Consider the following 23,042-nt stretch of genomic DNA (forward strand, 5'->3'; position numbering starts at 1 on the left):
ATTCTCGATCGCCCGCTGATCCGGCATCTGCTGTGGGTGCCTCTTTTTCTCGCGCCCGGCGCACGGAACACGGAGGAAAATGAAACGAAATTAATAGATAACTGTAAATAAATGAAACGAAACAGATGTAGGGGTTGCAGAGCTGAGAAGATCAAACGCGTGACAGAGATGTGGACAGACAGCCCAATTATGGGGCTGACAGTGGAAATCAGCCTTGAATCAAATGAGCATTATTAGCAGCTGATGCTCACAACATCTTCCACTGGCATTCAGTCCAGTGGGATTAAAAACAGACCCTCCTTGTAATTTTGTCAAAAAAAAAAAAAAAGGTTGGTGAGCAATGGAGCTGGTTAAATAATGTGTTGTGTTTGGAACAGGCTATGGAAATTACCCTTGAACCAAATATTAGCATGAATATTAGCATTGATATTAGCAAGTAGCAAAATTTGCATTGATATTAACAACTGGCAATATTAAAATTGTTATCAGCAATTAGCAATATTAGCACCAATATTAGCAATGATCTACATTAACATTGATATTAGTAATTAGCAATATTAGCATTGATATTAGCAATGATCTATATTAACATTGATATTAGCAATTAGCAATATTAGCACTGATAGTAGCAACGATCTATATTGATATTAGCAATTAGCAACATTAGCGCCCGAAACCCCACTGAAATCACTTGTCGGCGCTGGAGCCAGCGATCTCCGAAACTCACCGCACTTTCTCCGTGGTCTGCACCGACGGCAGCTCCACGGTCACCATGCCGTCGGACTTGGTCTTGCCGATCAGGTAGGGCTTGGTGCGCAGGACGTCGGGCGCCGTCATGGTGGAGACGCGGTGCTGGAGCCCGCCGGCGCTGTTCCCGCGGTTGGTCAGCAGGAAGGAGTACTGCGTCTGCGGCTGCAGGTTGGTGATCAGCTTCTGGGTCAGCTTGCCGTCCACCTCCACGCTCTGCCCGTTGTCGTACAGGATCTAACCATCGGGGGGACCGTCAAGAGTTAAAGGCCAACCCATGCTAACTGATGATCGATCATAAAAGCACACAATGATTTCCAACACTGAGAAACCTAATATTGATAACAACGCATCATTTCAGAAACCGAAACGTATCAGCGACTAGTTTAAGTCTACCACTTGCATCTTCTGTATTACTACATCACAGTTACACTTTTCTATTGTTGTGGTCTTGTTGCTGTAACTTGAAATGTCTGTGTTGTTAGATCTGTTTTTGTTTCCACTGAAAATATGAGGTTTCTGAAATGCTTTTATATGCTGTCTTCTGGCCCCAAATATATGTTATCTTTTATGAAACATAAGTAGTATTTTACCCCAAAAAACCCAAACCTAATCTCCTTTTTATGATGAAACACAAAATATTTTGACTGGGCTTTGAGAAGGCGGCACTCACAGTAAACGGCTGGGCCGGGTTATAGTTTTCAGGAATCTCCCAGGTGAGCAGCACCGACGTCTTCATTGCAGCTTTCACGTGAAAATTTTTTGCGAACACTGCTAAAAAGAAAGGCAGTGCAGATGATTTAGGCACGTTGCTAGGGCTCCCTCGCGCTCTACGACCACGCCCCTTTGAACGGCCGTTCTTGGGCAGACTTACCTGCGTGCCACGCCCCGTAACCGGTCTGAAAGCCCTCAGAGGCTTCAGAGCTACACCTTACCTGTTCTCGGGCAAGCGACTGCTTTTGAGAGCCTAGCATTCATTAGCATTAGACTAGACGATCGAGATGAGCACTTGTACACAGTACTATACCTTCGTCCTGCCGCACAGTGTAACTGGTGCCATGCATTTAGCTACGCCAGAACAGCGCCAAAACCCTCCTCCCTCCTTTTTTTTTTAATTCTGGGGAAGAGGACCAGAGGAGGGGGGGGGGGGGGGGTGGGGAGGTCCTACCTTGATCCAGGGGCTGTGTCCTGAACTGGACACTGGGGCTATAGGGACCCGAGCCCTTGCTGGTGAACGCGCACATTTTGATATCGTACGTGGTGTCCGCTTTCAGGCCGTCGAGAGTGACGGCGGACTCGGGCGCGGTGATGAACAGCTCGGACGGGTTCCGGGGGCTGTTTATGTCCTTGTACTGCAGGGCGTACTTGATGACGTTGCCGTTCTGCTCCGCCAGAGCCACGGGCTTCCAGCTGACCTGGACGGTGGCGGTGGTGGCGCCCTCCGCCGCGATGTCCTGCGGGTAGCCGCTGGGCACATCCTCCGGGGTGGTGACCTCCTTCACCGTCTCCTCCCCGAAGCCCGCCCTGTTCCGGGCCGAGAGGCGGAAGACGTAGGAGGCCCCCTTGTGGATGGCCTTGGCGGTGTAGTGGTTCTCCCGCTCCGGGAACTCCATGACCGTGAGGGGCTCCACGTCCTTGCGGCCGAACCGCAGGCGGTACCCTTGCAGGGGGCCGTAGGTCGCCGCCGGGGGATGCCACTGGAGGAGGGCGGTGCCCATATTCGTGCGATTGACCGTGAGTCTGGGCTTGTCTGGCACTGGAAGAACACGACCATAAAATCATAAACTTAAACAACCATGGCGTATGGTTGACAATGTTCGATATAATACCAGCTGTTCTGTACCACTGTATGCAGCTATGCAATTGTGCTTCATATTTCAGTCATACAATGCATATTCATACAGCCACAACTGAGCTGACTGGATGAAAATTGTAGTGGTTAGATTACATTGACTGAAAATTCATCCCCATGTTCATCCCTACAAAGCGACTTCCTGATTTAGCCAGAGGAGGATTGGTTCCTGTTACTGAGTCTGGCTCCTCCCAGGGTTTCTTCCTATAGGCCAGTCAAATTTGACTGATTGATTGACAGACTGATTTATTCACTGCATCATGCTATAGCAGCTGTATGTACTTCATCAGGTAAGTGTGCACCTCACCAAAATGGAAGTGGCATTCTGTCAAACCATACAAACTATTGCCGGGTTCCTCTCGAGATTTCTTCCCATCTGGACCACTGTTTGAGGGTTTTTCTTTCTTTTTTTTTTGTTTTTTTTTTTTTTTACCTCAAGTGCTTCCTATTTGGGGGTTCAGACCTGGTTTTTGCTGGTTTTTTGCTTTCCGCTACTCTGTAAAGAGTCTTTCTGGCAGTTTTCTGCAAAAATCGCAATACAAATAAAACCAATTTAATTTGATTCGATTTTACATTTAGTGTTGGCGTGAGAACCCGGAGCCTGCAAACTGATCCCAGGTCAGTGGCGAAGGGCAGACAGTCCTCCAGCAGAGCTCATGATTTTTCACATTTGTAATAGAAGATCTAGCTCGCTGATGTCTTCAAGCAAATTTGCCATTTATTTTTTTGCAGTCTCGCAGATAAGCTCAAACCTGTGCTATCAAGCCCGGAAACGTTCACGCGGTATGCAAAACGCACGCAGGAGCTGACAGCTGTGAAATATGCTCCTGTCAAGTCCTATTGCTGTTATACTAATATAATTCATTTTTACCTTATGTATTTTATCAATTAGAGGGAGGGTGCAAACTACCTTTCTGCCAACTGCCTTGCTTTAAGAACACCGAGTCCAATTTCTGACAAGGCAGGCAGGTTTGAAATAGGTTTTCAGGCCGCTTTTATGGAAAGCATAATTACATACCGAGAACCCGTCATATTCCGTGCGAAGTGCTTTTTTTTAAAATACCAACCGGAAAAAAAAAAAAAAAAAAACCTTCTTCTTGAATTGTGAACTTTATTCTCTTTCCGCACCTCCCACCTAATTTTACAGCAGTTATTTCATCTCAGTGAATGTGAAACCAAAACGGTGACTTGAATTTAAACCATTTTCATAAATGAGCAGGCAATTAGCCGTCCTAACAGCTAAGGGGCGAAGAGAGGTCCATTTCGTGCATTTGCGACGATCACAGCTCAGGGGGGAGGTTGGAGCCTTGACTGGCTGGCTGATTCAGAGGACAGATATTTCCGTTATTTGGTGAATGGAGAAAGGTACCTGCGGCTGTCGTGGTGACCTGCTTTGGCTTGCTCCGAGCCCCGTCACCTTTAGTAGTGTACGCTGCCACGGCGACGGAGTACGTGGTTTCGGCCTGGAGCTCGGTAACGATCATCTCCTGCGGGAAAAAAAAAGTATTTTCAGAAACCAACTCCCCCGTTTGAGCCTAATGGACAAAGTCCTGCGTTCTCATCCGTTCTATTGACCACTGAGCAAGAGGGGGATATGCATCTCTTCCCCTGCTGTATGAATGTAACTCAGGTAAACACACCACATTCATATATATTTGCGCGTGTGTGTGTACGTACGTGCGCTTGTGTGTGCGTATGTGTGCGTATGTGTGTGAGAGAGAGAGAGATGGGTGCGTTTACTTGAACTACACAGCTTTGGTGTTTAACCCGTACATTTGTCGGACAATGTATTAATATGCATTTTCTGCAAGTGTGTCGTTACATTGCTGGCCTGCCATCTTTTTTTTAAGCACAACAGCATTTTATGCAGTTTTTTCAGCCGAGAGACTGTTTCCATACATGCATGCAGAAGTTAATGGGGGTTTTGTCAAAGCTCAAAACGTACAAGCTTGAATCAACACGTCAGCGGTTGAGAAATATGCCTCTCCGTGAATGGGCGGGAGTTGCCATGGCACCCGTGAAAAAGAAAGAAGCAACATGGCACCGGGAGTGGTGGGGGATGGGGGGGGGGGGTGGGGGAAATCAAGCTTTTCCGATTTAGGATCGATTAAATCCTAAAAAGCTGCCTTACACTAAACCGCTGCTCTATACTCCGTAGTTCTACGCCACTTTCGGAAGATCATGCATCGCCTTCCCTTCCCTTCCCACTGCCGTGGAAACAGGGACTTAATTTCATGCAGCCGAAGGCAGGAGCACCAGCCTGGTGTACTAATGAAGTAAGGAGCGGCGGACCTGCATTAAAATCTAATTACTCTGAAAAAGACTCTGCGCTTTCCCAATCAGCGCTAGTTGTTAAGAGAGGCATCAGCCATTTTTATCAGAGCATCGCAGGAAAAGCCGGCGGAAGTTTGCAAAAGGCGCGTGCAAATTCACACAGACAACGACGGAAAAAAAAGCTAAATAAAAACATATCAGCAATTACAATACTACTAAGATGGCATAAACAGACAATGAAAGAGGAAAGGTTTTGGTTTAGGCTGCTTTAGGAAAGGCTGCGATGAGACAGGAGTCACACTTGTGCAGAGATCCATATTTACTCACATGTTCAGTTGAGTCATCATATTCCCACTGATTAGGAATGAAAGGAGAAGAAGAGAAAAGGGGCTAAGTACAGATGGCAGGAGAGATGGAGAACTGAAGGCACACACACACACCTAAACGCACACACACACACACACACACACACACACACGCACGGACGCACGTACGAACGCACACACATGAACATACCCATGAACATACACACACACACGCACACATACACACACACATGCACACACTCACACTCACATGTGCACACGCACACACACACATTCTTCATTTCACATTCTTCATTTTGATTCAGTTCCATATAAATTCAACTTCCCGGGAATTTGATCTTCTGTATGCAACACAAACACAGTCCTGAGGATCTAAACAGTGCATATGGGATGCTATGGCATTTACATTTAATCTTTTAATGCTAACCATTTTCTTTATCTTCAGAATGCAATGTGCGCATATGCTGTGAATAACATTCCACGGGCACTTCCCACTGATGCAAACGCTATATGTGAACCTTTTCCATCAACCTGCATTCTCTAGCAACCGATATGCACTCACCAAGACTTATTTTCATGAAACTCATTCTCCTGGACAAATTATTCTGAGTAGCGCATGTCAATCAAACGAGAAAATACTGCAGCATGCATTTAAATGGGAGAATAGGGAAAAGTGCCATGTAAAATATAATTTGCATAAAACTCGAAAATGCTCTGCTCAGGCGAGAACGAGGAGGAATGGTTCAGAGCTCGGGATCGGTTACCTGTGCATCGTCGATTAGGATGTCCTTAATGACAGGTTGTCCAGTTGGCTCCCCATTTACCATCTTGACATAATGAACCTGGTACCCCCGAATCTGGCCGTGCTGTCTGTTGGGCACCGGGGAGCGCCAGATCACTTTAATTGACGAGGAGTTGACAGCCTCCACCTCGACTTTACGAGGGGGACCGCTGGGAACTGGAAGAACACCACGGGATAAAAGAAGTCAAGATTACAGAGATCGCCCCCTCCTGGCCAACTCCAGGGGAGTCAACTTTAGGGGAAAAATATTTCAAAAGTACAAAAGTATCACAAGTGCTGAACGACATCGATATTTCAACAATGGCAAGCAAAAAAAAAAAAAAAAAACAACCTCAAAAATGGTCTGACATCTGACCTAACACTTTGAGAAGACAGTAAAAATGGGATTGGTGAATTAAAAATATGGAATAAAAATGTAACTGTTAAAAAATAAAAATAAAAAAGTGCCAAAAGAGATGCTTCAGTGATGAAAGCATCTCGGAAGAATTTGGCAATGAATTGTTTTGAAAAATTGAAATAAAAAGTTCAAAAAAATGCTATCAGTGGCCAAAAAGCATCCCTTCTTGCGTTCTTCCCACTGTCTGATAACTTGGCTTTTAGTCAAGTTGAATCAGGAACAAAAATACTGTAATTAATGTCACATGAAAAAAAAAGTCAAAAAGTAAAATGTGACAGTTGGGATTCAAAGAAGTGTAAGGCCTGTAGCAGTTTGAAGAAGAAAGAGGTCACAAAAGGTCATAAAAGTTCATACCACTTGTTGAAATTTGTTTGAAATTGGTAAAAATAGAAAAAAAAATTGTTTAAAAAATGTAATTGAGTCTTAAAAGTTGGATAAAAATATGCACAGCAAGAAAAATCTGAAGGATCCAAGTTAGTAAATTGAGAGAAAAAATTGTGCCAGGAGGAGGGTTAGTTAAAAGCTGGGGGTCAGGGTTGGGGGAGGGGTACTGTTACGGGATTTGAGGACGCGGGTGGTTAGGGCCGCACTGGAGCGGAGAAGAGCTGAACATACCATCCTCGTCGGTGCGGATCAGCACCGGCAAACTTTCGGGGCCCGGTCCGACGTCCGTGTGGGCGCTGACCGACACGCGGTACTCAGTCCATTTTTCCAGGTTTTCCAAGAGGTACTGGGAGCTCTCCGGGGGAAGGTCCGAGATTTGGTGGGAAGACGTGTCCTCTCCCTCGATGGCAGCGTAGTGGACGGCGTACTTGGTAATGATTCCGTTCTGGAGCTCCACTGGTGGCGGTAGCCAACTTACCAGTATGTTAGTGGAACTGGGGCTATAGCATTTCACATCCTGGGGGGGCGCAGAGGGCTCTGATTTTGGAGGTGGGGGAGGGAGGATTTTGAGGGTTTTTTTTTTTTTTTTGTTCATTTCATTTGTTGTTTCGTTTTGTTTTTTTTGTTTTTGTTTTGTTTTGTTTGGAAGGAAGCAGGGTTCAGGGAATCATGTTGTGGTGACAACGTTCATGGGAGTGATGGCAGAAACAAATGAAAAAAGAAAAAAAAGGAAAAAAACAATGAAAACACAAAATGAAAAGGAAGTACAAGGACTGAATTATGCTTTCAAACAAATGGAAATCGGTGCTAATGAGTCACTTCAAGATCAAGATGACAAAACAAGGCAAAAATTAACAATCGTCAATGGAAATCAAATGAGATGAATGATGGGTAATATGTAAACACTGAGGGCAGACTGCAGGGAGGTGATGTAAAATTAAACCTGCACTATGCTCAGCAAAACCTACCTCAGTAATTAAAATCTTTACATATTTCTCCAAAAGAAAAGAAAAGTAGTAGTAGTATAAAAACACAAAAGGTCTACATTTAAATGATTTTTCCCCTTCTCAGAACCATAATAGGAAAACTTAGTAAGACTACAAAACCCGTAAACGTAAAATTCCTCACATTATGTAAACCCAAAACCAACCAAAATAATAGTAAAAAACACTAAATGAAAACACTACCACACTAACGGCTTTTCCAAGCAATTACCATCAATCCAAAAAAGTAAAGGTTGATGTGTCAACTGTTAAAATGTGAAATGGTGTATTGGTCACCAACCTTTCCGAAGGCTGTTGGTTTGAGGTAAAAGCCTGACTGCATAACAGAGAGCATTTGAAGGACACAAGGCTTATCTTTCAAAGTCTCCTCAACGGATTGACAAGAAAATACGTTTTTTTTTTTTTTTCAAATAGTGAGTAGTTTTCGCTTTACCTACCAAAATCAGGGCAGACTGGATGAACTTTGGACTGTACCTTTAAGCATACCTACCTTGTCTATACACTTTCCCCGATCTCAGATTTATACACAAATGCGATTATACACAAAAACATGTAAACCGCCATCTTTTCAAATACTGTGATTCCCTTCATTAAGACGAATATTTACAGAAAATTACACAGAATATTTAATGCCAAATTAGTGCCAGGACACCTGCATTGATTTGCTATGTGTTGCGTTTCTGTTGCGATAAATCTGAGGTCGGTAAAAGATGAGAAACTTTGACACGATTTGTCCCCCGATGTTCTCTAAGGACACTTGCGTTTGAGCTTTCCAATGCACACCAGTCTGATCTCCAATTGGCTGAGTAATAACGACAAGTGGTGGCACTGAATGGACTGCCCCATTGGACTCAGCGAAAAAATATATCTGCCGTCAAATTTTCACAGAAAGCTCAATCACAATCACACTCATGTCTATCAGAGCTGGCACAGAAGGTCAACAGACAAGGTTTTTATTTAGTGCGTACTCGTGCATTTGTAAATCAAAATATGGACAACTGGATGGATCTTATGATGAATGTCCACACTCCCATGAAAAATAAATGCTTTTGAAAATTTTTTGAAGATTTCTTGAGCTGCATTGAAATCTAAAAACTTCCAAGGTGCAGCTTGGTATTCCGATATAAATCGCATAACCTTGCCGGTCGACTCGACTGGTATTCCGCTTTGTCAGCTCAGCTCTGTTCAGGAACTCTTTGGAAGCTGTAAAATCATACAGCTGGACGATAACTTTACGATTCCGTTTTCAAAACAGCCCGTGTCATGACTGTACCCTTGTCATGAGTGACATCTCCCAAATAAACCCTAATTTTCTCTTCACAATTTTGTTACTGAACCCTTTGGAAACGTTGGCCACGTTAAGAGGAGAAGGTCTGAGGGCAACCATCAGCATAGCAGTCTGACTTGACGACCAGTCGGGATGATTGTAGGCATTTGAAAACGGAATGGTTTGTTTTTCACGTGGCGCTCCTGGTTTCTGGACCACGCCGCGTGCCAGCCCGCCGGACGTGGACAGCGCGATAGCGATCTGAGGGACGGAGAAGGACCTACGTGTTTGGGGCGTCTCGGCCGATATCTCATTGGTGTACGCCCCAATGCCATGCTTACTGCGAGCAGCAAGCAGGAAGGTGTACGTGGTGAAGGGCTTCAGGTCCTTCAGCAGGAAGGTGGTGGTGGGCTCGAAGCTGATTCGTTTCTGCAGGAAAAAAAGATTGATTATGGATTTTTTTTTCACCGTAGAATTCCCAGTCATGATACATACCCCTCGGTGTTGATCAAAGTTGCTGAGGTAAATTATCTCAACAAACTACTTAAAACACATAAGCAATCAATAATGCTAAGACACACACACAAGGGACTGGCTCTCTTTAAACATGAACACCAGCAGAGTGCTTGTACTTACCTCTTCCTTGTCATCTCCCTTCTTGTAGAGCAGTTCGTATCCCGTGATTTGATTGTCCTGACCATTCTGCACTGGGGGTATCCACGACAACAGTATGCTCGTTTCCGATTTGGCTTCTGCTTTGAAGTCAGTAGGCTGCGATGGAACTGAAAAATAGTCCAACTTTCAAAATTAATTTTTTTAATCCATATGGTGTTCCATATTCACTATTATAAGTCCTAATATATTTTATAGAAATGATGTATGCATGTCAAATCTCTAAATAGCTTTACCTCTACTAAAAAAATAAAACCCATAATAATAATAATAATAATAATAATAATAATAAACCTTATTCCTACACTGAATACAAAAATCACATCTGGCCACATAAGAACAGATTTTACTCCCAAACAGGAGAAAAGCTTTGCTGTCACTGAATTTACGGTTTTAATTTAAAATCAGGTAAAGTGCTGTTGAGTCCTTTATAGCACCAATAAAAGGAAGATCAAACGGTTTGGCATCCCAGGGACCCTGAGAGAGTCCCAGTGTTTACCACTTTGGTCAAAGATGATGAGACAGCCTTTTCAGTGGCTGCCTTTAAGGGGAAGCGCAGAGCTGTAAGACTCAAGCATTCCCCCGATCTTTCTGCTGTCTACTTAGACCTCAGACAGTGACAGACACCCATTCCACTTCTTACGGTAAGGGACACACACATCTTGCACACAAATGCATGCCCAGCTGTGTTCACACACTCACACTTTCACACTGCCATATACAAATGCCCAGCAACTGACTTTTTCAACTCGGGTATGCTCACAAATGCCTGCACGCACGTACGCACGCACACACACACACAGACACACACACACACACATAGACATGCGCACACACCACTGCACCTCTCTCATACACATACACACACACATGCTCTCTCATACACACACACACACACACACACACACACACACATTGACTCGCGCACACACCGCTGCACCTCTCACCTCCAGTCTTGGCTATGATCTGCAGATCGGGCGACATGGGCCCGTCCCCGACCGAGGTGAAGGCCAGGACCTTGATGTAGTAGGTCTTGTTGGGCGTGAGCCCCGGGATGGTCAGAAAGTTGGCCCCGCGCACGATCTGCTTCTCCCACAGGTTGACGTGCAGGCCGGGCTCCATGGTGTAGTAGACCCGGTAGCCCATGATCTGGCCGTTGGCCTCCTCGGGCTCGTCCCAGTGGATGATGGCGGTGGTGCTGCTCAGCATGCGACCTCTGACCTGGCGGGGGGCGGTGCTGGGCGCCTGCTCCGCCGTCTTGGCCTCGATGGCCTCGCTCGCCGGGCCCCGCCCGATGTTGTTCACCGCCACCACCCGGAACTCGTAGTCCGAGTAGGGGCTGAGCCCGCCCACGCTGTAGCGCGTGGTGGCCACGCCGTCGATCTCCTTGTACGTGTCCTCGGAGAACTTGGACTTGTGCTGGATGATGTAGTAGGAGACCGGCTCCGGGTTCCCGGAGTCCCAGGTCAGCGTGATGCTCGTGGCCGTCCTCTCCGTCACCACGGGCGTGCCCGGGGGTTTGGGCAAGGCTGAGAAAGGGGGAAACGACAGCAAGGTCTCCTTAACGAGGCTTTTTCGGCTGAGCGCCCGCCAGGCACGCTTTTCTGAAGGGTGCCGCTCCGGCTCGGGCCCGGTTTAGCCGACCCGTGTCAGCCGCCGCGCGGCGTGTTGGAGCACGAGCGCGGCTGATAAACGGGCTGACGTCCTTGGCGAACTACCCCCGAGAAAAGGCCCCTTTTTCTGGGGGGGGGACGAACCTTACGGTACAGGAGGTGTTTTTCCAAAAATCTTCAGAGTGTTTCTTTGTTTGTGCGTTCCCCTTTAATAATTTACTCCCTGTAATTTATTGTTTTAATTCACGGTGCGACGGCATGTGAAACCGGAGATAAGAGGGGCTATTTATTTTCCTCATAAGTAATCTCCAGGGGGAAAGTTGTGGGAAGCTACCAGGCAGCCTCGGTCATATTGTGACTAATTCCTCTCTGTTATGTCTGGAGGCAGAACCCTGAGCGCTGATATCTGAAACATGTGGGCTGCTCCCGAGACCCTTCGTGAAGTGATACGCTTATACTTTGATAAAGTACACACAAATACACACACACACACATCAACAGAGAGAGAGAGAGAGAAAGGGATAGAGAGAGAGAGAGAGACAGAGAGTTAGAGTTAGAGAGAGAGAAAGCATAGAGTAGAGAGAGTGTGACTTCACAGTTTATCACATTTCGATAAGCGGTACGACAGCCCCTGGGAAAGGTCTATATTTACACACACACACAGGCGCGCTCGGCCCTGCGACTATCGCGTCACCTTTGACCGTGATCTGGGCGACGGCCTCGATGACTCCCAGGGTGGACATGGCCACGCAGGTGTAGTTGGCGGACTGGCGGACGTCGGTGAGCTCCAGGACGTTCCGGCCGATGGGCATGTCGTCCTCGGGCGTCAGGTCCTCGGCCCCCAGCATCCACTTGACGTAGGGCATGGGGGAGCCCACCGCCACGCAGGTGATGTTGACGCTCCCGCCCGGCATGATCTCGTTGTCCGTGGGGGGGATGGAGAACCTGGGGGGCACCCGCCTCACTGGAAGACAGCAGAGGGTAAAAGGTAACAACATGTACAGCAGCGGGGGTCGCGACCTTCTTTCCCGCCCAGGAGTACCGAACACAAACTAATAACCACAGAGCAAGAATGCACGAGTTCAACAGGAATACCACGACAACAAAACGGACTTACTATTACTCTACCGTGTTATTTACTGTCGTTTGTTTACACACAAATACAACTTTAAAATATTTTTTAATACCTAATATTTAATATTTAGGTATTCATTTGTGATGACTGCATGGACAGTAAATAAAAAATTTAAATAAAACAGTTTGACACATGACTTGATTCAAACCTCACGTGGCTCAAAAGTGGGCTAGGTGAGGACTAACAGTACACAAGCACCATGCACAAAGTGTAGCAGTAATACAGGTGTATAGGACGTCACAAGAGTAAGAACTGGAGGATTGACAGCATGCCAGTTGAGTTGCCCATGGAAACCAACTTCAAATGCTGCGCACTTCCAGTTGATGTGAAGTAATGTGCCGGTTCACATTGTCACATCACACGAACAGCGAGTAGCCTTGGGTAAGACACATCCAACTAACAATACAGTGCAACTCGTGATTCGCTCTCCAAACTCAACCAAAGAGTAGATGCAGCCTCAAAAAAATAAAGAAAAATGGAAGAAAAAATTCTCACGCTCAAAAACGTTCAAAAAATAGGGTATGCAAATGTCACTCAAATAAATGATGAGAGCAACTGAAGGTAATAAATATAAAGTTTATACGGAGAGAAAAGGGCTCAGGTGTTCAACCTGCAAAAGCAAACCTGTCATGCAAACAAGCACATGGCTGACCGTGGAAGACAACCATGCTCAGGGATGGAGGGAGGAGAGAGGGAGGGAGGGAGGGAGAGGTGAAGGGAATTAATAGTAACGTCAGGAAGAAAATCAAAAGAAAAACAAAAGGGGATAAAAATCAAAACACGAGGAGGTCGCAAGTAGTCTGGCAGCGTTGGATTATGGGAAAGAAACAGGGACGTCTAACAAAAGGTCTGACTTGCAGAACAGGAATGGGTCTTCGGGGGGGGCGGGGTGTGTTGGGGGTGCTGGGACTAAAACACAGCAAAACCAAGAGGAAGTGCAGGGAGGGTAAATAAAAAAATAAAGTGTTAAAAAAAATAAATTAATACAAATATGCAATGACACAACAAAGCTTTATTTAAGTTTGAACAGGAGGTGTGATGGATACGATTAAGAACCACATCAAGGGAGTGGTGTGTAAATGCATGGTCAGCCTGTGGGGCTTAGAGGGAACACAGGAGAGGAGAGGAATTAGGAGAGAGTGAAATCAGTGTTACTGCTTATAGTACTCCAAATGGGTCCTCTGAGTTTAAAAATAAAAAAAAAGTCCTTGGGTACCATCTGGCTGAACGTGTTGATACGACAGGGATTTCCTCAGGGTTGTTTGTGTTTTGTGTGCCTTTGAACGATTAATCAGTTGGACAGTTTTGAGGTTAGACCCCTGTTACATTAATTAAGAATAAATGGCTTACATCAAATACGTTTAAGCTAAACGACATAGGCCTTGGCCTGTCACATGGTATTTGGCCTACAGATGACCTTTAACTCGCACAATGGAAAAAACTACTACAGGTCACACATTATATTGACAGTACCATGCTGTTATCCAAAGAAGTCTCACAGAAACTTTATTTTTGATTCTTATTGTAGTACAATGTCTGTGGAACATTTTTTTTCTGCCTTTTGTTTCCCACAGAGAGAGGGGAAGTGCACTACTGCGGACTGCTCTTGGAACTTTTATTAACGCTGCGCACATTTCAATTTCAAACCGAATCACACGCCCAGAAACGTGAAATTTTTATCCTATTTTATTGAAATTGTCCCACTGTGTCTTGGGGCGACGTTCGAAATGTTACACCCTTTCATTACCACCCAATCATCACGGCACTGAGAACTCTGGTTTCCACCGAGTCAAAGTAGGCCGCAATCTCACGGGGTTATGGAAAAACCCGTTGGAATGCGACTGAAACCTAGCGGAGCGAACAGGCTCTGGGTTACGCTTAATCACGCTGTGGTCGTGATTAAACAAAGCTGGCCTAAAGGTGTTTAGCTTTTGGGGAAATAACATAATTAGCATCCCTTTCGAATCGGAAGACATACAATGCGTGCGCTGCAGATCATTTTAATGTTTCAGAACAGCAAGGGAGGGTCTCAGCGAGGGAGATCTCTGGGACCTTATCCAACTAATGGAAGCAAATCTGACGTGGCAGTTTAGCAAAGTCATTTCTGCATTCCCCCCCCACCCCCCCACTGTCAAAGGCATTGGCATGAGTAACCAAGCAGGAACACTGAAGAAGCGAACATAAAAAGGACGAACACAAAGCTTGAGCATAAACAGGCCACCATGCACCTCAAAATGCACACATTCTCCCAGCATGCACCACTTTCCAGAGACAGTCAAGAATCATAATTAAGACTATGGCATTCTCGACAAAGAAATAAAAAAAAGCGTTAAACTAATGATAAGCGTTCCATTTTTAAAAAAATAATATAAATAACGACGTTATCACTGAGAGAAACAAAATAAAAGAACTCAATAAAACGAGCAAAGTGCAGCTACATTCATCTCATTCGTATTCTCGTTCATCGTGTTTTCAGATTTTTTTTTTCTCGTCTTTTTTTTCGTAAGGTGGTTAAAAAGTAAAAACACACCAACCTTCTCGCAGCTCTGAGGGATGTAGGGGGTTTTGATGCAGAACACAATAAAATGAGGAAAGGAGAAAAACAAGGGAAACACAGAGAGAGTAAAAAGGCCATATCAAGGAGTTCAAACTGCTGCTCCTGCACATCTCTGCTAGGTCTTTTTGAAGCCCCCCCCCCCCACCCGTCACCTTTCCACAAGCCTGCATCTGTCTGCTTCGTAAGAAACCCGAAACCCAAACCGCACAGTAAAATGTCCAGTGTTAATTCAACTCTAAACAGTGTTAATTCTACTCTTTAACATGTAACATTTGGTCCCACATTCCAGAGTGTGAGAGTTGAATTAACACTGGACATTTTACTGTGTAGCAATTTTAAGCTGGAACATAATATTAAATGGTTAATAATAATAATAATAATAATAATAATAATAATAATAATAATAATGATAATAATAATAATAATAATAATTTTTAGATTTCAGGTACTGCACTGCTCCAGTTATGTTCAGCCAATGATGTCATCCTTATGCTTTGCACTTAGGCATTAGCTTTGAATAATATAGATGCATTATAACAGGCACATAACACACATGTAATAAAACAAGGCAATGTGTCTTTATCAGTGCTGTTTGGAATTAGCTTAGCGTTTCCGTTTCAGGGTGTCGGTAGGGCTGTGGAGTTCGAACCACAAAACTGGAACAGGCAGCAGCTCAAATGCTTGTCAGTTAACATACCACTGTAGTAGGAATCAGCAACCATATACTGTGCTTAAAATGATCTTACAGTGATATACCATTATATGTTGTTGCGGTCTCTAATATATGAGATGCGAATCAATCCATTCAGAAAGAAATATATTATTTTACATAATCATCATGTCTTGGTTTATATTACGTATTGTATATTTACAATTACATGTATGTTCAATATTTTTTTTTATGTTTTTCTTTTTACATTTTAATCTATAAATGTAAAGCCATTTTAAGAAATACAACAGAAGAAGAAGAAGACATTCCAATGTCCTCCCAGAAGATAAAGAAGAGGAGAAATTGAAAGATAAGAGAGAGTCTGTCCGCTTTGGGGACAGGGGTGGTCCAGAAAGCAGTCCACCCAAAACCCCGACAAGCTCAGGAACAAGAGGCAAATTAGTGACACACCAAGCAATCAAGTCATTCCAGTTAGGAGAAATCAACAGAAAAAGTTTCAAAAGAAAATGACAAACAGAGATCACAGGTTCAAAATCAATGCAGGAAGGTCAAAGGTCAAAGGTCAAACGTATGGAAGGTCATACTTACACCCTCACATGAGACAGGATACTTGGGACTCAAAGTTGCAACTGTTACTGCATTTCATTCATGTTGTTTATTAGACAGGGCATCGTTAAGCATACTCATCTTTGCACCATTTCCTTTCCTTTTTTTTTTTTTTTTTTTTGCTTTGTTCTCCTGTAACAGGCCAGCGCCATTACCAGTACCGGTGTTTCCGACTCTGTTTTCCTACCTCTGACGTATAGATTGGCAGGGGCGGAGTATCGAGTGCCGTCGTTGTTGGTGGCGACGCACTCGTACTTCCCCTGGTCCGCCTCCTCGCTCTGCTCGATCTGGAGGGCACCTGGGCGGGGAAACAGACAAGCGCGTCGCAGGAACGCCAGTTAGAGACCGCCGGGCCGGTGTTCTCCGCACACAAAGACCGTCGGGCCCCCTCCCTGCGCGGTGAACAGCCCCGCTTTTACTGCTGCGTACCTGGGCTTGATCTCTCTCTGACTCCTCTGTGCGCAGGAGCTCAGTATCTCCCGAGACAGATAGTAAATAATACCAAGAAAAAAACTAAAAATAAAAACTACAATGACTGCAACACTAGGCTAGCCACAGAGTACCCCATGCGTAAAACCACAGCTCCACTTGGACGATGTTTCAATCTAATAATAATTTTAATAATTCTTTTTCTTTTAAAGTTTCCTGCGATGATATGTTATCATCATCATCGTCATCATCCTCGATTATACCGATTTTCTTTTTCCTAAAGAGCTGAGCTGGTTTTTGTATGTGGCGACTGTCGACAACATACGGTACGTACGGGTGCGTTTCATAACTGAGCGTCACATACAAACCGGCCAGCCCATAATCGTTTCTGTGAGCTGTTTCTCTGAAGAGGCAAACAACCGCCCAAAATTAGCATTCAGTGTTTTCCCCGCCATTCTCCACGCCTGGTACTGAGCCGCGGCAGGAAAAGCACCTGCTCGCTCGCCCGCTCGTTCTGTAGCAGTCTGATTATTCCAGGCACCGTTCCACGCCCGCGAAAACGCTCTACACAAAATGGAGGACGGTAAGTTGCTGATTACCCCTGGTGAAAGCAATACGCTGATTTCAGCAGGCGGATACAGGTACTGTATGTGTGCAGTCACATAGGCGACAGCAAATATGTATCTGCAGCAAGTTACAGGTATTCTAATTACCCAAGTGGTGCACTATGCATATTATGTCCAAACCTGTGATATTTGCAGTAAATAATGTATCTTTGGATACAGGCAATTGGAAAAAACACATTCACTGACTGCCCCCCCCCCCCCCCATTTAACAAGTTCAAAATTGTCAAATGTCCTCCTTGTTTAATTAGACCTAAAAGACCCCTTTGAAAGGTTTGGTTTTGATTTGGGCCTATATTTGAGAGGCGGTGTCGATGTCATATGTACTGAACAGAGTGGTACAAGAGCTACGGTAATATTACCCTCTCACCCAATTTTTGGCCCCCCACTGCCCCCTATCACCAAGCGTGCAGAAAAAACAGGGGATACACTGGCACTCACATTGACCATGGATAACAAAATTAACTCGTTTTTTTTTTTTTTAAAGTTCATTAAAAATCTACTTGAATTTAAATAAGTAAGGAGACCAAAACAAACGTATAAAAAGGGAATCTAAAAGGGGCATTCAAATTGGAGGCTGCAATTATTATCACGATTACTTCTTACAAACAAAAAACAGGTCTGTGATATCGGGGAGGGGGGTGGGAGCAGTCCCTAAAATATACAACATTTCACTGGACTGGTCAATATGGAAATGAGTGGAAACTGCTTCAAGGGAAGCATGACTCAAAGAAAAAAGGCTTACAGTATACAAAAGCAGCATAACAAGAGGGAACAGCTCAAAAGAAATAAAGGTTGTGAGGTTTAACATATTCAATCATAGACCTATTGCGGAAGGGGTTTTTTTTTTTTTTACGACTTCATCTGACAAACGTCAGCCCAAAAAAATTGCAGCTCTTACAAAAAAATGTGAAAAAAAAGGAAAAATGCTGCTTGGATATAAGAAAAAAATAAATTATGCACAGTGTAATCAGATACATGAAAATATCACTGTCGACCTCCGACATGCAAATCTTTCCAAGAACAAGAAATGTATGTCAGCGCAACTTACAACCTTTTGACAACCCTTAGCTGAAAAATAAAATGCAATTGTATTAGAAGACAAAATTCAAAATTATGGCCTAAGCCAGCAAGAAAGCAACCAGCCACTGCCATAGCTTCAAAGAGCTACAAGAGACACCCATGAAAATCCACCAATGGGATTAGCAGTGTGGTGTGTCATAAAACCCAGGAAAAACGTTTTATACATCAACCATTCTCCGACTCGATTCGCACAGGCAAAAATCACAAAGTCGACCCAGCAGGCTCTATGCAAGACTTATCAGTTATCCTTTCCCATACCCTGAAGAACAAAAAAAGCATCAAAAAGTAAAACCTTCAACCCAAGAAAAAGAGGAAAAATAGGTGGAAGAAAAAAGCACCGAATGAACTTTATCAAAAAAGTAGTTGTTTGGGCTTTTTTTATAGAAGGTAGAAGAAAGCAAATAGAAGAAAGGCAAAAAAGTTTGCAAAGATAGAAAGAAATTCTTTGGGGGGGGGGGGGAGGGGGGAAAAAATCACAAGAAGCAGAGGAAAGGTGATGTAGTCTTCATCGTGCCTGCGTGAGTCCACACCATCTGGGTTTTAGTGCTGAACAAGAACAGCTAAGGGGGGAAAAATGTTTGGTTGTTTTAGTTGGACAAAAAAGAGGGACACATGAGTCGCTGTGACTGTGCTATGGCCAAAAAAAAAAAAAAAAAGAGAGAGAGAGAAAAATATATAGGTTATCGGATATGCTTTGTCGTTTCACAATAAGCATATCGCAAACTTAAAGGTCTCGTCGGAAAAAAAAAATAATAACTGAAGGAGAAATAAAGTGGAGACAACATGGAAAGTCAACAGGATTTAACTGAAGAGGACCGGAAATAAAGGAAGGATAATGAAAAGGTAATGGGTTTCTGATTGGGTAACAGGACAAAGATGGGGGGGCGGGAGGGGAAGGGGGGGGGGAGAATGAGAGGACAGCAAGAATGAAATAGTTCATTCTGTGAACGTCAGTTCAGCACTCTTACCTCTTATTGGTGTACCACCTGGGTGGATAATATGAATGCAAATAAGATTAGAAAGAAGAAGCATTAGTACGAGAAGAAAGGATCTGAGCCTTTGGAAGAAGAATCAAATTAGATTTAACAGAGTTCCTAAATAAAGGTACTAGAAGGGAGAGAAAAAAAAAAGAAAGAGAAAGAGTTTGATTTACGCTATTGGAAAAACAGGATTATCATAGGTAGCAGTAGTAGGTCAAAGAGCAAAGTTTCACAGTGGTGTAACCAAACCGAGGAGGGGGGGGGTGGGGGGGGTGGGGGGGGGTGCCATTTGAAAGTGGCTTATTGTCTCAAGACTCAAGACTCAAGTGGGAGGTGCTAAAAGAGTTTGAATGTGAGGGGGAAGAAATACAGACTGGAAGTCTTGAACCAGGGGTCCCTGACCCGGTCTGAGAAGGGCCAAGGTGAGTGCAGGCTTTGATTCAGGCTGGCTGAGCTAGTCATTGTAATCACACTCTTCGGTGAAGATCCGATAGACCAATCAGATTTGGTTTCTGCACTTGGACAGAACAAACGCCCGTACCCACAGTGGCCTTTCGCAGATAAAAACTGGAGACCTCAGCCTTAAAAACCCTCCTGCTAATCTAGCGTAAACCTGACACAAAATGGCTACCTTTCTACAGCACACTGCGTAAACATTGCTTACAAACACCATTGCGGCGATATACATCAAGAAAGAGAGTGAGAGAAAGAGAAAGAGAGAAAGAAAGAGTGAGTTAGGTACCATACACGTGGTGGCAAGTAAGAAAGCACTGTTGTTTAGGAGGGGGTATGCCATTTACTTCATTGTGTCTCAGTGATATTCTGTGTGCTTTAGACAGGTGCTTCTATGGCTGTTACCACAAAAAAATAAAAATAACTTGTGTGGGAGTATGTGCTTATTACGAATATCTTGTGACTAGACTAACTGTTAGTAAAATGCATGCCATGCATTTTAATAATAGTTTGAACATGGAAATTAGTGGGGAGTGAAGTGTGCTTCAGAACTAAGCACTTACCAAAGGATTCTGGAGATTTAAATACGGAGAAAAGAGAGACAGCATAAAAATATTATTATATTCCTTGCGATTTGTTACAGAGTTAAATCTTTATATACTCTTACTACGTCACAGCTGAATCAGTTGAGCTCTTTACAATTAAAAGAAGGTTAATTTACACAACAAGCAATAGGCAGGTTAACAAGACGATTTAACACAGGACAGGTCAGAAGCTGGGGAGTTCTCGGGAAGACAGGCGATCATACATGTCAGGCTAATGGCTCTCAGTACTTATGCCATTCTCGAAAGCTCGTCACAAAGCGGCTAAGTTTGCTGGCCAATATATTCAAGTCAGCCTATTTTTTTGCTATATTGATTTTGAATGAATATATTTTGGAACATAAATACAGAGCAAAACTTTGGTAATTAGGGATTGGGGAAGGGGTATCGGGAGTGTGCCGCTGGCAGAGAGAAGCAAAAGCTGGAGTATACAACCAAAAAGCAGGGACTGGAGTTCAAGAGAGAATTCAAGGATTGGGGAAAGCTATTACGCAATCTCACACACTACTGTGGCTAATTATTTTCGGAAAAAAATTCCGCAAGAATGTTGTTTGCCATGAATATGTTAGTCAAGACGGCTTTTAATTAGTTTTGTTTAACAAAAAAAGTCATGTATTAGTGAGGGGTTAGGATCCAATATACTGACTTGCTTTAAAAACTTCGGAACGCTTTGGAATTTAATTATGCCTATTTGATCCGTTCGGCAATTTAATCTTTTTAAAAAAAAAATGTTTTCACCGAATAGCTGAAAACCATGGATACTCCTTTGTAAGTTCTGAATGAAGCCAAATGTTGAAAATTAATTGTTTCAGAGAAAAAAATAAATAAAGGAATAAAGTAAAAAAGGAGAAAATGGATCCCTTGAATACTGCGCCGAAGCAGTAAAAAAATAACTGATTAAAAGTACAGTCACAGCAGTGAGCAATGTGGAGTACAACAGAAGCTGCGGACGCAGGACACTCGACAGGCCATGACAACATCGGAGGGGACGAGGACAAGGCACACCACCAAAACACAGAGGAGGAGAGGAGTAGAAACAATGTCATTACCTACGAATCAAAGCCAAACGAAAGAGGAGGAGAAGATAAAAATCATAAAACGGAGGGAACACGACACCAGAAAAAAAAAAATAAATAAATAAAAAAACGGGACGTTCGGGTTAGTTGGTAACAGTCACCGCACCCTACCTGATCTTAGCTGCTTGATGCGCCCGTTATTATTGGTGGTGTTAACGGGCAGGAAGTCCTTGAACCAGGAAATGTCCGGGTCGGGGTTCCCGCTGGCCGCGCACAACATGGTGGCCGTGCGCGTCCGCTCCACCACCTTCAGCTGCGGGCCCATGTCTATGGTGGGGAAACCAGGGGGGAGCTGGTCCTCTGCGAAAACACAGAAACACACACCGCGCACGGGGGTTTACACACACACACAGCGCCACGGCAACAGCGCTAACACAAACCCAGCGGAGAGGAAGAATGGATGTGAGAGAGCGAGAGAGAGAGTGAGAGAGAGAGAGAGAGAGAGAGAGAGAGAGAGAGAGAGAGAGAGAGAGAGAGAGAGAGAGTACTGTAATTTATGCTGTTATTCTTACTGCGGTTGATTATTGTCATCACTACGCTTTGGCAATATGTATTTTTAAATATGTCGTGCCAATAAAGCATTTGAATTTGAATTTGAAAGAGAGAGAGAGAGAGAAAGAGAGAGAGAGAGAGGTGGTGGAGAGATGGGTGGAGAGGGAGAGAGAGAGGTGGTGGAGGAGAGGGAGGTGGAGAGAGATGGAGACAGGGTACAGAGAGAAGAAGAGAGTGGGAGGGAGGTGAGAGATTAATGACATTAATCTCACTATGTATTAATGTCACAATGTATTTCAATGCTTTTGCAACAGAAGTTATCTTGTCATGCAAGCCAAGCAACATGAATTTGATAGTGAGAGAGAGTGAGAGCGAGAGCAAGAGCGAGGGAGGGAGGGAAAGAGAGAGTGCGAGAGAGAGATGAAACCCAATATAGAGATATAGATATATATAGATATAGATAAGCAATAGATAAGCAACAATTTTACAGAGTCAATTCCTTTAAATAAGCTGGCCCACAGAAAATGCTTCCTTTCCATTAGAAACACAATCACAGTATTAAACAAATGCTCAAATATATTTCAGGCCATGGGCATCAAATCACATCAAAGTAAATAAATATAACCAGTACAATGCCTGCTATTTCTCTAAGACAGAATGACAACCACAAACAGACATAAAACAGAAGCCATGCAAAACACACAACATAACTAGTCACCCGTTGTTATTTTCAAAGCTTTTCTCGTACGCGTCTTTTTTCTGGTAACTGTTTGCACAGAAAAACGACTTTGCAATTCCTATTTTCAGATGATTATTTGTTTTACCATTTCATTCTCCGCGGGAACCGTGCGTAATTAAAACCCTGAAGTGTGTAGGCTTGGTTTTCTTTTTTGATAAGACACAAACTGAGGCTCGAAAAGAGTTAAAATCCACACAGTAGAATGTCAGTGATCCACACGATCCCGCATGCCTCCATTCGGTTATCCATTACGTTGGGG

General features: G+C 43.9%; 1 protein-coding gene across 50 annotated transcripts in view; it reads right to left on the reverse strand.

Annotated features, from left to right (window-relative positions):
• Positions 1 to 23,042, reverse strand: part of LOC118232176 (receptor-type tyrosine-protein phosphatase delta) — a 234,927-nt gene that overhangs the window by 37,897 nt on the left and 173,988 nt on the right. For 17 of the 50 annotated variants that reach the window (XM_035426883.1, XM_035426884.1, XM_035426860.1 and 14 more), the window contains 16 exons: positions 21,664 to 21,852; positions 20,438 to 20,446; positions 19,410 to 19,427; positions 16,494 to 16,604; positions 15,008 to 15,019; positions 12,033 to 12,302; positions 10,673 to 11,254; positions 9,690 to 9,835; positions 9,338 to 9,482; positions 7,014 to 7,319; positions 5,964 to 6,157; positions 5,201 to 5,227; positions 3,969 to 4,086; positions 1,916 to 2,503; positions 1,421 to 1,521; positions 728 to 984 (listed from right to left, as the gene is read on the reverse strand). In XM_035426883.1, the coding sequence (XP_035282774.1) occupies positions 728 to 984; positions 1,421 to 1,521; positions 1,916 to 2,503; positions 3,969 to 4,086; positions 5,201 to 5,227; positions 5,964 to 6,157; positions 7,014 to 7,319; positions 9,338 to 9,482; positions 9,690 to 9,835; positions 10,673 to 11,254; positions 12,033 to 12,302; positions 15,008 to 15,019; positions 16,494 to 16,604; positions 19,410 to 19,427; positions 20,438 to 20,446; positions 21,664 to 21,852 (3,073 nt within the window). The remainder of the gene's footprint in view (positions 1 to 727; positions 985 to 1,420; positions 1,522 to 1,915; positions 2,504 to 3,968; positions 4,087 to 5,200; positions 5,228 to 5,963; positions 6,158 to 7,013; positions 7,320 to 9,337; positions 9,483 to 9,689; positions 9,836 to 10,672; positions 11,255 to 12,032; positions 12,303 to 15,007; positions 15,020 to 16,493; positions 16,605 to 19,409; positions 19,428 to 20,437; positions 20,447 to 21,663; positions 21,853 to 23,042) is intronic. The other 33 variants (XM_035426863.1, XM_035426861.1, XM_035426893.1 and 30 more) reach the window with 15 other exon arrangements.

This window comes from Anguilla anguilla, chromosome 7, assembly GCF_013347855.1.
Source record: "Anguilla anguilla isolate fAngAng1 chromosome 7, fAngAng1.pri, whole genome shotgun sequence".
Classification (NCBI taxonomy): Eukaryota; Metazoa; Chordata; class Actinopteri; order Anguilliformes; family Anguillidae; genus Anguilla; species Anguilla anguilla.